The sequence below is a fragment of the Etheostoma spectabile genome, chromosome 12 (assembly GCF_008692095.1).
Source record: "Etheostoma spectabile isolate EspeVRDwgs_2016 chromosome 12, UIUC_Espe_1.0, whole genome shotgun sequence".
Classification (NCBI taxonomy): Eukaryota; Metazoa; Chordata; class Actinopteri; order Perciformes; family Percidae; genus Etheostoma; species Etheostoma spectabile.
Genome location: NC_045744.1, coordinates 2,660,637 through 2,673,238, shown reverse-complemented (window position 1 = coordinate 2,673,238; position 12,602 = coordinate 2,660,637). Strand labels below are relative to the sequence as shown.

The window sequence follows — 12,602 nt, the reverse complement described above, 5'->3', positions numbered from 1 at the left end:
ATGTGGTGAAGCAGAGAAGAGCGGCTATCACCGGGCTGAATCTCATCTTCTTGCTTTGTCCTTCAGTTGTGGAGTGCAGTATCTCTCAGCACAGACTTATACTATCTGAATCCCTTAGACACAATAACCCTGCTGCTTGCTTGAGTAGTATAGAGTAGTATAGAGTCAAGACAGTCTTTCTCACACAGCAGGAGTTTATGTCTTTCTGAATAGAGGACTTCTCTCCGTCTAAGTTTTGATTTTGGCTCTTATGAAACGCAAGCCCCTTCCGCCTCTCCCCCCATCTTCACACCCCCAACCCGTCACCATGGAGGATAGTCGCTGTGGCCGCACAGTGGGGAGAGGAAAAAAGAAAAAGCCTAAGGTGAGAAATAGTTCATTTACCACAATGCAACAAGTACACAACTGTAGCATAACTCAAAAGCCCAAACTGTCATAGATACAGCATGTGTACACAAACACACAGTCATCACTTTCCTTTACACTCACTTTGAAAGCCACGTGCTGCCTCTACTTTAAGAGTCACTGATAGTATGAGAGGGTTGGTGGCCGGAAGGAACATTGAAATAATCTATTATTTTGTATTAATGTCAGGTTAGGTCTAGGCACATTTCTTGCAGTTAAGATGAATGATACGTACATGATATATTTCTCTCAGAAATGCTTGTACTAGACTTAACTCAAAATGCCTACATAGATAGGTTGTTAACAACCAGTGTTGGGGGTAATCAGAGTAGAGTTGTCTGTAACCGCAATAATGTAATGCATTAGGCTACTGTTGATAACTTCGATAATCACATTACGCGTTACTTGTGTGACTGGTTCTTCAACCATAGGAGAGAAAAACAAATCAAACGTCTCTTTTCTTTGTTTGCGTAACATGAAACAAAACTGGCGGAGCCACTGCTCTTCTGAGTGGAGGAAGTATCCCCTATTCTTCAAATTAAATTCACGATTTTTGGTCTCGGTCTCGTCTCGGAATCAACCGCATTTTTACTTGGTCACGGATAAAGTCAAGACCACAACTGCAGGGATGTTACTAAATTACCTCTGCATTGTCTGATTTATACCTTTAAAACTTGCAAATGCAACCAATACTAATATATTGACATACTATAAACCCCCTATTCCCTGCCCCCTTCACACACACTTCCAAGAAAGTGAATGCGGGAGACAGGAGAAGACGCTACAGCTGTCTTAACACAAATCTGGTCTTGGTCTTGACTCGGTCTCAAACCTTTAAATTCTCAGTCCCGATACAATCTGGTCTTAATGATGACTTGATCTCGGTTTAGGTGCTCTAAACTACAACATTGATTCTAACACAAAGCTAGTCGCTAAATACCCCCAGACCTAGTCACCCCAGACCCTGAGCGACGCGGACGCCGGTGAATAGATCATGAGATTTGATTTTTTTAACAGCAGGTAAACCAAGCAGCGATACATAGGCTGGTGAGAGAATACACAGTGGATGAAATGTTGCCTGTTTGGACATTGGAATCAACAGCATATTTTGCAAGCTACCTGGTGTATGTCTTGTGTATGTACTCATTATCATAGGGATGTGTGATCAGGGCATATATGAGCTTTAACTTGATCTTTTTATTTGGCAAGTAAGTTATGGTGCATCTCACATGGTGTTACGCAGTAATCCAAAAGTAACGTCAGCAGTAGTGTAACTAATTACGTACAGCAGTGAGTAATTCAGTAAAGTAACGCATTGTTGTAGAAAAAAGTAACTAGTAATGTGTAATCCATGGCTTTTTTTGAGTATCAACCAACAAAAACCAACACACGCACACACACACACACACACACACACACACACACACACACACACACACATTAATAACAGTGACCCTCTCAACAAAGCTTTGCTTAATGGCCCTGTTCATCCATAGTACGCCCACATGTACCATGGGTGTACTGTGTGGGTATGACAGAGATACTCAATTTGATAATGCTCAAAAAAACTTATATATACAGTACTGTGTGTATATATTTGTCATGTGGGTGTACTTTGTGGGACTGAGATTCTCAATTTCATAATGCTCAAAAAACCTATGCAGTACTGAGCAAGTCTTAGGCAGGTGTGAAAAAAGGCTGTAAACTAAGAATGCTTTCAAAAATATTGTTTATTTTTTATCAATTTACATAATGCAAAGTGAGCGAACAAAAGAAAAATCTAAATCACATTCATATTTGGTGTTACTACCCTTTGCCTTCAGACCAGCATCAATTCTTACAGGTACACTTGCAAAAAGTCGGGCGACGTTGAGGATCGTAGACGCAGTGGACGGCCAAGGAGGCTTAGTGCAGCAGATGAAAAACACATCAAGCTTATTTCTCTTCAAAAAAAAAAGCCAGACCTCGTGGAAACAACGCCAAGCGACTCAACTATGCACGAAAACATAGGAACTGGGGTGCAGAAAAATGGCAGCAGGCGCTCTGGACTGATGAGTCCAAATTTGAAATATTTGGCTGTAGCAGAAGGCCGAAGGGCTGCAGAGATCTTCAATAATGAGTCTGCAAGCAACAGGGACGCATGGTGGAGGTTCCTACCAAGTTTGTTGTTGCATTTCTGCAAATGGAGTTGGAGATTTGGTCAGGAACAATGGGATCCTCAATGCAGAGAAATACAGGCAGATACTTATCTATCATGCAATACTTTCAGGGAGGCGTAAGATTGGCCTTAAACATACAGCCAAGGTCATTAAGAACTGTCTTCAGTGTAAAGAAGTCCTGGAAGTGATGGTGTGCCACCACAGAGCCAGGATCTCAACATCTCTGAGTGTGTCTGGGATTACATGAAGAGACGACACCCACAGAAGATCCGGGGTTGAAAAAGTGGGTGCAAGTGTCCGAGAAGAATTGAGCCTGTCATGAAGGCAAAGGGTGGTCACACCAAATTTTTTTTGATTTTTATTTTTTTTTAGGGGCCGCAGCACTGTCACACCAGATATTGATTTGATTTAGATTCCTCTAATGTTCATTCACTGCATTTTGTTAATTGATGTAAATAAACTCTAAACACTTCCATTCTTACAGCATTTTTTCATACTCGCCAAAAACTTTTGCACAGTACTATATATACATTATGTATATATTATGTGTGTATATTTCTATGTTGTTGTGTTAGAATTCCTACTTGTAGTACATCGACATTTTTTCACACAGTCTAGATTTATGGTGAATGCTGGTCTCCTTTCTGTACATGAGGTAATAGCACTGCGTAAACCCAATGGCAGCTACTGAGAAAAGACACTGCATGTGTCATCATACTAAAACATACCAATTCTGTTTCACATAATGTTTCGTTTATAATAACAAAAACACCCAATCTGCTCAAGAAGACTTTATTGCAATTGACTGGAAAAGGTAGAAAATGCTCTTTTGATAGACATATATACATTTATGACAACAAGGTATAATCAACATATATTTAGATACATATTGGATATTTAATAGATATATAAAAAGCTGCCTTTATTTCAGGTAGTTTTACAGTTCACACAATATACTGTGACTGTGGTAGCTTTGAATTGTCTCGTGGTTCCTCACACACATTTTTTCTGCCCCTTCCTCCCACGCCTGGACTTCTTCTTCTGGGGTCTCCTTGCCTTTCTGGATCCCTTCCGCCGTGCTTTTTTTGGGGCAGTGGACACTGCTGGAGGGAGGACGCTTGTTGATTCTTCGTTCAGTCCTTTCTCTCGCAATGCTTTTATTTCTTTCTCCTTGTCCACCTTCTGAATGGCTTTTACTGCCCAGTCACTGTTAGGGTCGGAGCAAATCCTCTTTCCAAGCTTTGTCTTAAACCTGCAATTGATTGTGATATGTTAACGGTATGTTAGTGGATGTTCATCCGAGTTAAAACCCAAACGTGTTTTCTCACTTTTCTTTGATCCAGCCATGCAGACAGTTTGAAAAATTCAAGCTCAATGAACTGTGCCCCTGTTCCGCTAAATAATCTACCATTCTGGCTGTGTTTTCAAATGAACTATTTTCCAGTACAAAGTTGTTGAGGTTTTCTTTGTAATTTGGATGAACCCACACTTAAAAAGTAAACGGGAGTACCTGTGGATAGTTGCATCATTTTATACAATGTGAATTTGCAGGACCACTTACACTACGGCCGTGATTGGACAGAGGCCTTCAGACTGATTGGTGTAATCCACAATTCGTTCAAGTGGGACTCGAGTCTTAGACCTCCAGTAACAACAGCTGGCCATCGGTCCAATGCCTAGACCAGACAGACATAGAGAAAGAAATATTAAGTACCCCTAATTTCACCCTGCCAAACACTCAATCAAAAAGCCTGGACGTCTTGCAGTACTCACTTGCATGGACCATGCTCATCCATGTGGTGAAGCAGAGAAGAGCGGCTATCACCGGGCTGAATCTCATCTTCTGGTTTTGTCCTTCAGTTGTGGAGTGCAGTATCTCTCAGCACAGACTTATACTATCGGAATCCCTTAGACACAATAACCCTCAAGACAGTCTTTCTCACTCAGCAGGAGTGGCGTCCACTGTTATGTCTTTCACGAGGAGCGGACTTCTCTCTGTCTTGAGTCAGTTTGGATTTTGGCTCTTATAAAAACGCGAGCCCCCCTTTTCGCCTCTCCCCCATCATCACACCCCCAACCCGTCACCATGGTACACAGTCGCTGTAGCCACACAGTGGGGAGAGGAAAGAATGAGTTCACCTCTAACAAGCCAAAGATGGGAAACAGACCTTTTACCACAGTCCTACCCACAACGCAACAAGTACACAACTGTAGCATCACTCAAAAGTACAAACCTTAATACACTCATCACTTTCCTTTGCACTCACTCAGAAAGCCACAAGCTGCCTCTGCTTAAAGAGTCACTGACAGTACGAGGGTTGGTGCTTTGAAATAATGTAATATTATTATCATTAAATGTGATTAATCAGATAAAATGATACTTCAATGATTAATTCCTATTAGAAAAGCTTGTATCAGGTTAAACTCCAAATAACTAGCTATGACAACACACGCGCACACACACACACACACACACACACACACACACACACACACACCAATGTCAGTGACCTTCTCTACCAAGCTTTGCTTAACGGCTCTGTTCACCCACACAGGTGGTTGAACTTATTTTTGGCTCCTTTTTTTAAGAATGCGTGTGTGTTTAAATGACATCGCTCTGAATGTTAGGCCACACATTAGCATTTACTACGGTATGAAACCTAAATCTGTACTTTGACATTCAAATTTCAGCTGTTTGACAACCTTAAACGCTCTTGACAGTGATGCCCACTGAGGCTGGTGTGTCAAAAATGGAGAAGCTTTCGTGTTAGCTCGAACTTTAAAATGTATCACTCGATATATCTCGGTCACAGTTATCTGTATCTACAATTTTAACTTGGATCTTCATCCAAAAAAATGCAATGCGTTTTTTCTGCTTTCTTAAATGCTCAAATATAGATGATGGTATCAGCTCTAACCAGTACATGGAGGTCACTTACTTTGATGAATGAGATGGTAGCTTTGTTTTTACATTCCAGTTGAACTACCAGGAAGAATGGGTTAGAAATGTATAGTGGGAGGAGGGGGGGAATAGTATTGATAACACATCCCTACAGTGATTTAAGGGCACACATAGAGTAAAGCAGGGGCATGAACGGTGTATACAGAAGAAGGTGTGCGTCAATCTTTAAGTTTTAACACAGTATTTCTCCAACCGTTAAGCCAGGCAAACTGACAATATGATGGGCTCAATTCAAAGTTTAAAATGAGAAAGAAAGAGACTTAAAAGGAGTGAAAGTGAAAGAGCCATATAGAGGAGGTGAGGGCGATAAAGAGGAAGAGAGCTAAACGGCAACACAAAGAGGATCCTTTGAAATCAATGGAAGGAAGAGTTGAAGCGAAACTAAGATGCAACACGTGTGAATCAGAGAAAAAAACTGAAATGGAGAAGGAGAACCGAAACCGCCATTATGTATCTGGGCCCTGTGGTACATCTCAGCCAGGCCATCATTATACCACATCAACAACAACCTAAAGAAATAAACATCTGATTGGCCGTCCACATGCTGTCAGGGTGGAAAGCTAATGTTAGCTTCGTGCCCCTTCGGTCAACAACAGCAAATCCCATGACACACCAACGCCTGTCGTCCCAAATGCCCAGTCATTAAAATCAATGAGCTCGGCTGGTGTGATGCTGTCACCCGAGCGTCAAACATGCACACAAATACATCCACTTGAGAACATATACAAACCCACATGCGAAGAAGCACACACACAATGACCTGCACTGATGTACTTTTCACGCATACTCACACATCCACACCCAGTATCATCATTATCATCCCGGTGGCAACCGGTTTGTCAGAGGAGAAACGCCTGGCTGGATTATTAGTTCCTCTCTTCTTCATTAGTTGTCGTCCTGGGCAGCAGCCAGGGCCCTCGGTCGGCCGACAGCGGGGCTGATGGGTATTAAAGTCTCCTGACAAAGCAAGAGAGTGGAACGTAGCGTCGCAGGAAATTACAATCAATACCGCCTCTCATGTCCTCATCCGATATCGACTGCAAATGGGAATGAGAAGCACATTGTCGACCCGCCGTGCACGGACACAAGGGCACGCTTAAAAACATGGATGCATGTTAACACACAAAGACACACACCAACACACTTGCAGGCTGCATTAAACGTAAGGCTGGCTTACAATAATTCTCCAATTAAAATTGATTTATGTCAGAGTGATCTGATTTAGACAAATTTATATATAATATACGCTTGTTCACCATTGATGCATAAGAAAAAAAACATTTACTTAAATATTTGAGGTTTGCTTCTTTCCTGTGCAATTGTAAGTTCTTTGAGAATATTTTTTATATCCAAGCAAAATGGGTATTGCCACTGAAATTGGCACACCCATATAAGCATTTATTTATTTTAATTCATATAAATAATTACTTGACTTTTCCACAGTGTTTTTAATTGTTTTTGCACGTAATTTTGTACTAAAGTGTACTGTGGTATGACAATAACGAAATCTGGAATCTGGAATCTGGAATCTTGACATTTCTGACCTAATTGATATGGAATCAAATCGAAAATGTAATCTAATCGGGACATTTGTGAATCAGAATCGCACGGATTCAGGAAATGATTTGCAACACACAGCCCTAATTAAATGTTGCTATTATTTTACAGAACCTCACCTCACTTTGCACAAAGCATAAGTGAGACAATGGAAGAGGAAACCAAACTCCTTTGCCTCAAACCACAACTTTCGGATCACACTGTATGCATTCACACACCCACTCATGCATGATTCACACACCCAGTTGTGCCCTCTGCTTACGGCTTTTAGGTCCCGGCCGCGGCAGAGGGGAGTGCTTCCTGATACGAAATGCTGGTTGGCGTGTGCGTCTCAGAGCAAACACACACGCACCTGCAGGCAAAGCCCCAATGTGAGTGGCATGACACAAACGGGAGCAGTAATTAAAGGAGTGTCTCATCAGATGGATATATTTGACTGTGTCTGCTCTCTCTGTTTAATAAAGAATCCGCACCAGACAGATCAAGGTTTAGCTTTATCTTGAGGAATCTTATTGATTCGTTTTGGAAGATAAAGACATCTGATTCTTCTGTGTTTTCTTTTCTTGTAGATTGACAATAATCAGACCAATCTGATTAACTCCCTCTTTCTCTTTCTTGTCCGCGCGCACACACACACTCTGATAAGTTTGTCTCGAGGAAGAAAAACAAGCTAGAAAACTTCAACAAAGGCCAGGTATGCCGTAACAAAGAACTATGTGTCTGGGTTTGAGTCTCGGTGCCTCAGCGTGCCCGGCTGAACGGCTGCCTTGGGATGGACTGCTGTAAAGAGCAGAGCACTTCGGGTCATTTTAAGAGCTGGAGAAGTGTTGAAAGGAGCAGAGATGTTTCTGATATGTAACGGTGGAGCCATACACACCGATCAATACACCGACCTTTCTCAGGCTGATTGCATGATGTGCTGCTCTGCCCCCAGCACCAGCACCCACCAGAGGTCCATCAACCATCAAGCATTGTTATTCTCTGTTCCAGCAGGCGAGGTAGGGCCACTTCTCCTCGGATGCCATGCTCTTTTATTTTACCTAAGCACTTTTTTTGGTGTGCTCTTTTCATTTTTATATCTGTTTCTGTCTTCTCTTCATACACACACACACACTTACACTTTTTCGGATGGGTTGGTCTCTTTTTATTTCTACACTCACAATCCAAAAATAATCTAAGGAAAACAGAGTGAGCCCAATTTCGGTGCAATTAAAGCCAACACACATCTACACATCCACGTTTTTCACAAACACACAGCCTGCGCGAACATGAAAAGAAAGCTAGAAATGTCTAAATGATACCAATGAGAAGTTGATCCTCTACAAATGAGGGTCTCTCCCTGACCCCCACCCTCCCCTCTCCCCCAGGGGCCTCAATAGATGGATCTTATATTTCTGCTCAATACCAGGAGATGAACCGAAATCCCTCTCGGCGTTGAGAAATGTCATTTACTTTCCAATTAATATTTCAATTAACAAAGTCATTCCCAATTCATTTCCTGGAACCGGCGGAGTTGAAATGAAACTGACCCCGTGCCCCGGTATCAAACTCGGTGCCATTGACCCCCCCCCCGCACAAAGCTTCATTTGTGGCTCAACCGTCCATTTAGGAGACCGCGTCAATAATCGACTCCAACTGGTGGCTATATTACCATAGACATTAGCATAGTAAAGAGTGGCTGACCCGCCCTGCGCCTCCGGCTCACGGTCCAGAGGACGCAGGAGCGCGTGGAGTCGAATCAATAAACGCTTTAATTATAGCAGCCCTGGGCCCGCAGCTCTTCACGGTTGGGAGACGCGCGATGCCGCAGCTGATCTAAGGCGGAGTGGGTTTTCACCGCCTCAGTAACTTGTCTGTTTTGGCCATTGCTATTAGAGACGGCGAATTGTCAACTCCTCTCTTCAGATGTGGTAAAACGGGTCGATTAGCAGGGAGGCGGGGTCCACGGTTTTCTAGCGTGTTGCAGCTTTGTGCTGTCACTGTGGAACGGGCTTGTACTTTCTTTTGTTAAAAGTACTACAGTGCTCAGTTTGAAATTGCAGTTATTTTGAGGTGTGTGAGTATTTAAACCTTTGGAAGGTGTAATAGAGGAGATTAAATGGCCAATAGCAGAATATTAGAGTGTTAAAAGCTAAAAATTAGGATCTTATGACATATGAATTTTGCAGAATTAACCATATGAAGGCACAATGGAGAAATGTGGTCTGTGAGTACATGTCCTGGGCTACTTCTCTGCATGCAGCCGTTTGGATTGTCTTTTACATTCTGAAGTCAGAAGGAGAAGTACAGTATTGATTAGTTACAGCATGCATCAGATATTCTTGACTTACAAAATGATATCATTCACACTTGTGAATTTGGCTCATCTACAGAGGTATATTACCCGTCAGCCACGAAAAAAAGAAAAAAAACATTGTGGTTGCTTTTTTCCCAACATTATTGCTTTTTCCAACATTTTTTGTCACGTTTTCAATGTTGTGGGTGCTTTTCTTGATGTTTTTTCCTAAGTTTTTTTGATATTTTTAATGTTGACATTTTTTAGAACTTGTTTTTGAACTTATTCAATGGACCCATTATTTAAATAAAGGACAACATGAGGGTTAAAATGCATATAGTTTAGATGTGTGTGTATGTGACATTTCTCATCATTTTTTTATCATTGTCTTTATCATTCCATGTTCACAGAAGTGATGAAGCAAGCGTTTTTGGAAGATGGAGAGATTCCAACATTGCAAACACCCGGTGCATAACCCACACAGGACCACTGATGTCCTCATAGTCCTTCCACCATTTATGGATGGGAAAAAAGATCAGTGAGTCCCAGAATAAAAATGAAAATTACATTTTTAAAAGAAGCCTTATACACAGTTTGAGCACTGGCTCTAGTCACATTGTCACAGCTTGTGTTTGTTTTGCGTATTTGTTTGTAAAGGTGAATCCAAAATCTTATTTTGGTGTCAAAGCATCCTCAAAGATGCTTAAAAAGCGCAGTAGTGGTATTCAAAAAGTACCATTACGAGACTGTATAAATATTATGTTACAAGTAAAAGTCCTGCATTGAAAATGTTACTTGTAATAAAGTATGTAAGTATTATCAGAAAAATGTACTTAAAGTATTAAAAGTAAAAGGTCTCAATGCATACAAATCCTCACATTTTAGAAACTGGAAACGTGTTTAATCAATTCAGCTGTACTTATATGCCTTTATTTTTTAATTACTAATAAAACATATTATATTATTATAAACATAGTATTTTGTGAACTACATGTGTTTTGCAAAAAGTAACTAAAGGTGTCAGATGAATGTAGTGGAGGACAAAGTAGAACATTTCTCTCTGAAATGTAGTGGAGTAGAAGAAGAAAGTAGCATGACAAGAAAAGACTCAAGTAAAGTACAAGTACCTCAAATCTTTACTCAAGAACAGTACTTGAGTAAATATACTTCCACCACTGGAAAGGTGGGATAGACCCTTCTAATGTCCTCAGCATAAGAAAAATACAGTATAATTAAATATAGTTTAACAGCTACACAAATTATAACCTTCATGAAGGTAGGATTTATTGTAAGACTGTTGTATTAGACTGCATTACCTAGTTGCACCTAATAAACTGACAACTGCATGCATATCAAGAACCATATAATAATCATACCCATCTCTATCTTTCTTCTTTTTCTCTTATTTTCCATGTGGGAAATTCTGATCTATGTATATGTTGACATATTCCTGGCAGAGCTTGCTTTTCAAATTCTCTCCCCTCCAAAAGATGAGAAAGAAGATTCCATTACCATCCACGCAGACTTTATACAGCTGCTGTACTGAATCCAAACGGGACTTGAAATGTGTTTGAGATAGCATGGCGCGTACTGTCAGAGTATACAAGGATAATCTTTTTCATTTTAGTGGCGCATCCCGTCTTTCCACTAAATGTCTGATCCGCACACAATGATCTCCTCCTGTATTTTGAACCTTCATTCTTGTGCACTAGATGGCGTACTCCTCCTGCAGTGAGTGGATGGGGAGCATGAGCTTGACAGCCTCTGAGAGAGTCATCCAAATTCAGTCTAGTAGTGTAGAGTTGCAAAAATACGACGACTTCAAGCCCGAGGCTATAGCTGACATTATTCTGCTCTTCATGGCAAATACAGCAGGGTGTGAGGCTAAAGAGATATAATGTCAGCTGGCCTTGACAAATGTACACTTCCCATTCTCGACACTACAGCGCTAAAACAAAGCCTATGAGTTTGATATTGTGCTGGAACATGGTTTGATAACCTGATGATGTGTCTGATGAATCCACTGATTGGTTCTCGTGTCTCGTCGCCAGTCATTTGCTTTCATTTGGTGGGGGCATTGCAGACGAGGCTGTGCTTGAGAAGTGTTATTAGAGGAGGATCAAAGCGCATGTGTCCCTTTCAGGCCACCAAGCTCATTCACGACTCGACTGCAGCGAGGTCTCCCTCTCTCTTCATATCTCCCAGTTATTTGTCTGCTTTGATCATACAGTCCATTCAATACGTCTCGCCCTCTTGCTTCTGGTTTTCTGTCTTTTAGCAGGCATGCGCTGGCTTTCTGTTTGTCAAGCACATGTCCCATGATTGTCCTTTTCTTCCCTACCACCACCACCACTTTTTTTTGTCTTTCTGCCCATGTAGAAAGACAACCCCCCCAACTTTAGCAACTTTCTGCTCAAAGCCCTCATTTCCCCCGTGTTTCACCGCGCCATTCGCTACTCTGTTGGGTTAAGCAGGGTCATAGCAAAGCCGTAATGCCTAAATGCGTGTGCGTAAATGTGTGTGTGTGTGTGTGTGTGTGTGTGTGTGTGTGTGTGCATGAGAAAGCCTGGTTCCTCCTGCTTGAGCTAGATTATTCTAAGTTCCTGACCTCTGGGTGGTGAGAGGGCCCCATGTTTGGAAACACAGGCACTCGTCTTTGTCTCTGGAGCCTGGGGGGGGGGGAGCTCGACCAGGGGCCTCTCGTGTCGAGTGAGTCCATGGACGCACCCGGCCTGTCCCGGAGCTGCCTTTCTGTCCTCTGATCATTACCACCGCCGTCTTATTATTAATATACCGTAAATATGCAGACAGCTGGTCGGGGCAGGCATACACTCCCAGGAGACACACAACCTCAAACACACACACACACACACACCACACAAAAACAGGATGAGTTTGGCTTGCAAGCAAAAACATTGATCCTAAGTCCCTTCACTGTGAGTCAATCTGGCCCCAATAGCCATTCAAGTGTATCTGCTTGATCTGATGTTTCCCGATAAGAGAGTTTCCTCCCAGGGTGTGTGTACGTGTGTGAGAAAGTGTGTGTGTGTGTGTGTGAGAGATATTGATTGTTGAGTGACATGGCACTATAGATCCCAAGCAGCTGTTAAGAGTGTAAATGAGGCCTCCAGCATATCATTAAAACTCTTTGATTATGTCAAAGGAAACTCTGGTAAAGTGTTTCCCTTTTTTGTACTCTAAAGTGTGTGTGTGTGTGTGTGTGTGTGTGTGTGGGTGTGTGTGT

At 41.8% G+C, this 12,602-nt stretch overlaps 1 protein-coding gene across 3 annotated transcripts in view; it reads right to left on the bottom strand.

The window, feature by feature from the left end:
* Positions 1 to 4,740, bottom strand: part of LOC116698854 (eotaxin) — a 13,755-nt gene extending 9,015 nt beyond the window's left edge. Inside the window, exons 1-3 of one of the 3 annotated variants that reach the window (XM_032531064.1) lie at positions 4,338 to 4,736; positions 4,126 to 4,240; positions 3,522 to 3,816 (exon numbers count right to left, since the gene is read on the bottom strand). In XM_032531064.1, coding sequence (XP_032386955.1) covers positions 3,558 to 3,816; positions 4,126 to 4,240; positions 4,338 to 4,404 — 441 coding nt within the window. In that variant the 5' untranslated portion in view covers positions 4,405 to 4,736 and the 3' untranslated portion in view covers positions 3,522 to 3,557. Of the gene's footprint in view, positions 1 to 3,343; positions 3,817 to 4,125; positions 4,241 to 4,337 lie in introns of those variants that run through there. The other 2 variants (XM_032531065.1, XM_032531066.1) reach the window with 2 other exon arrangements.
* Positions 4,741 to 12,602: the final 7,862 nt, after the last annotated feature.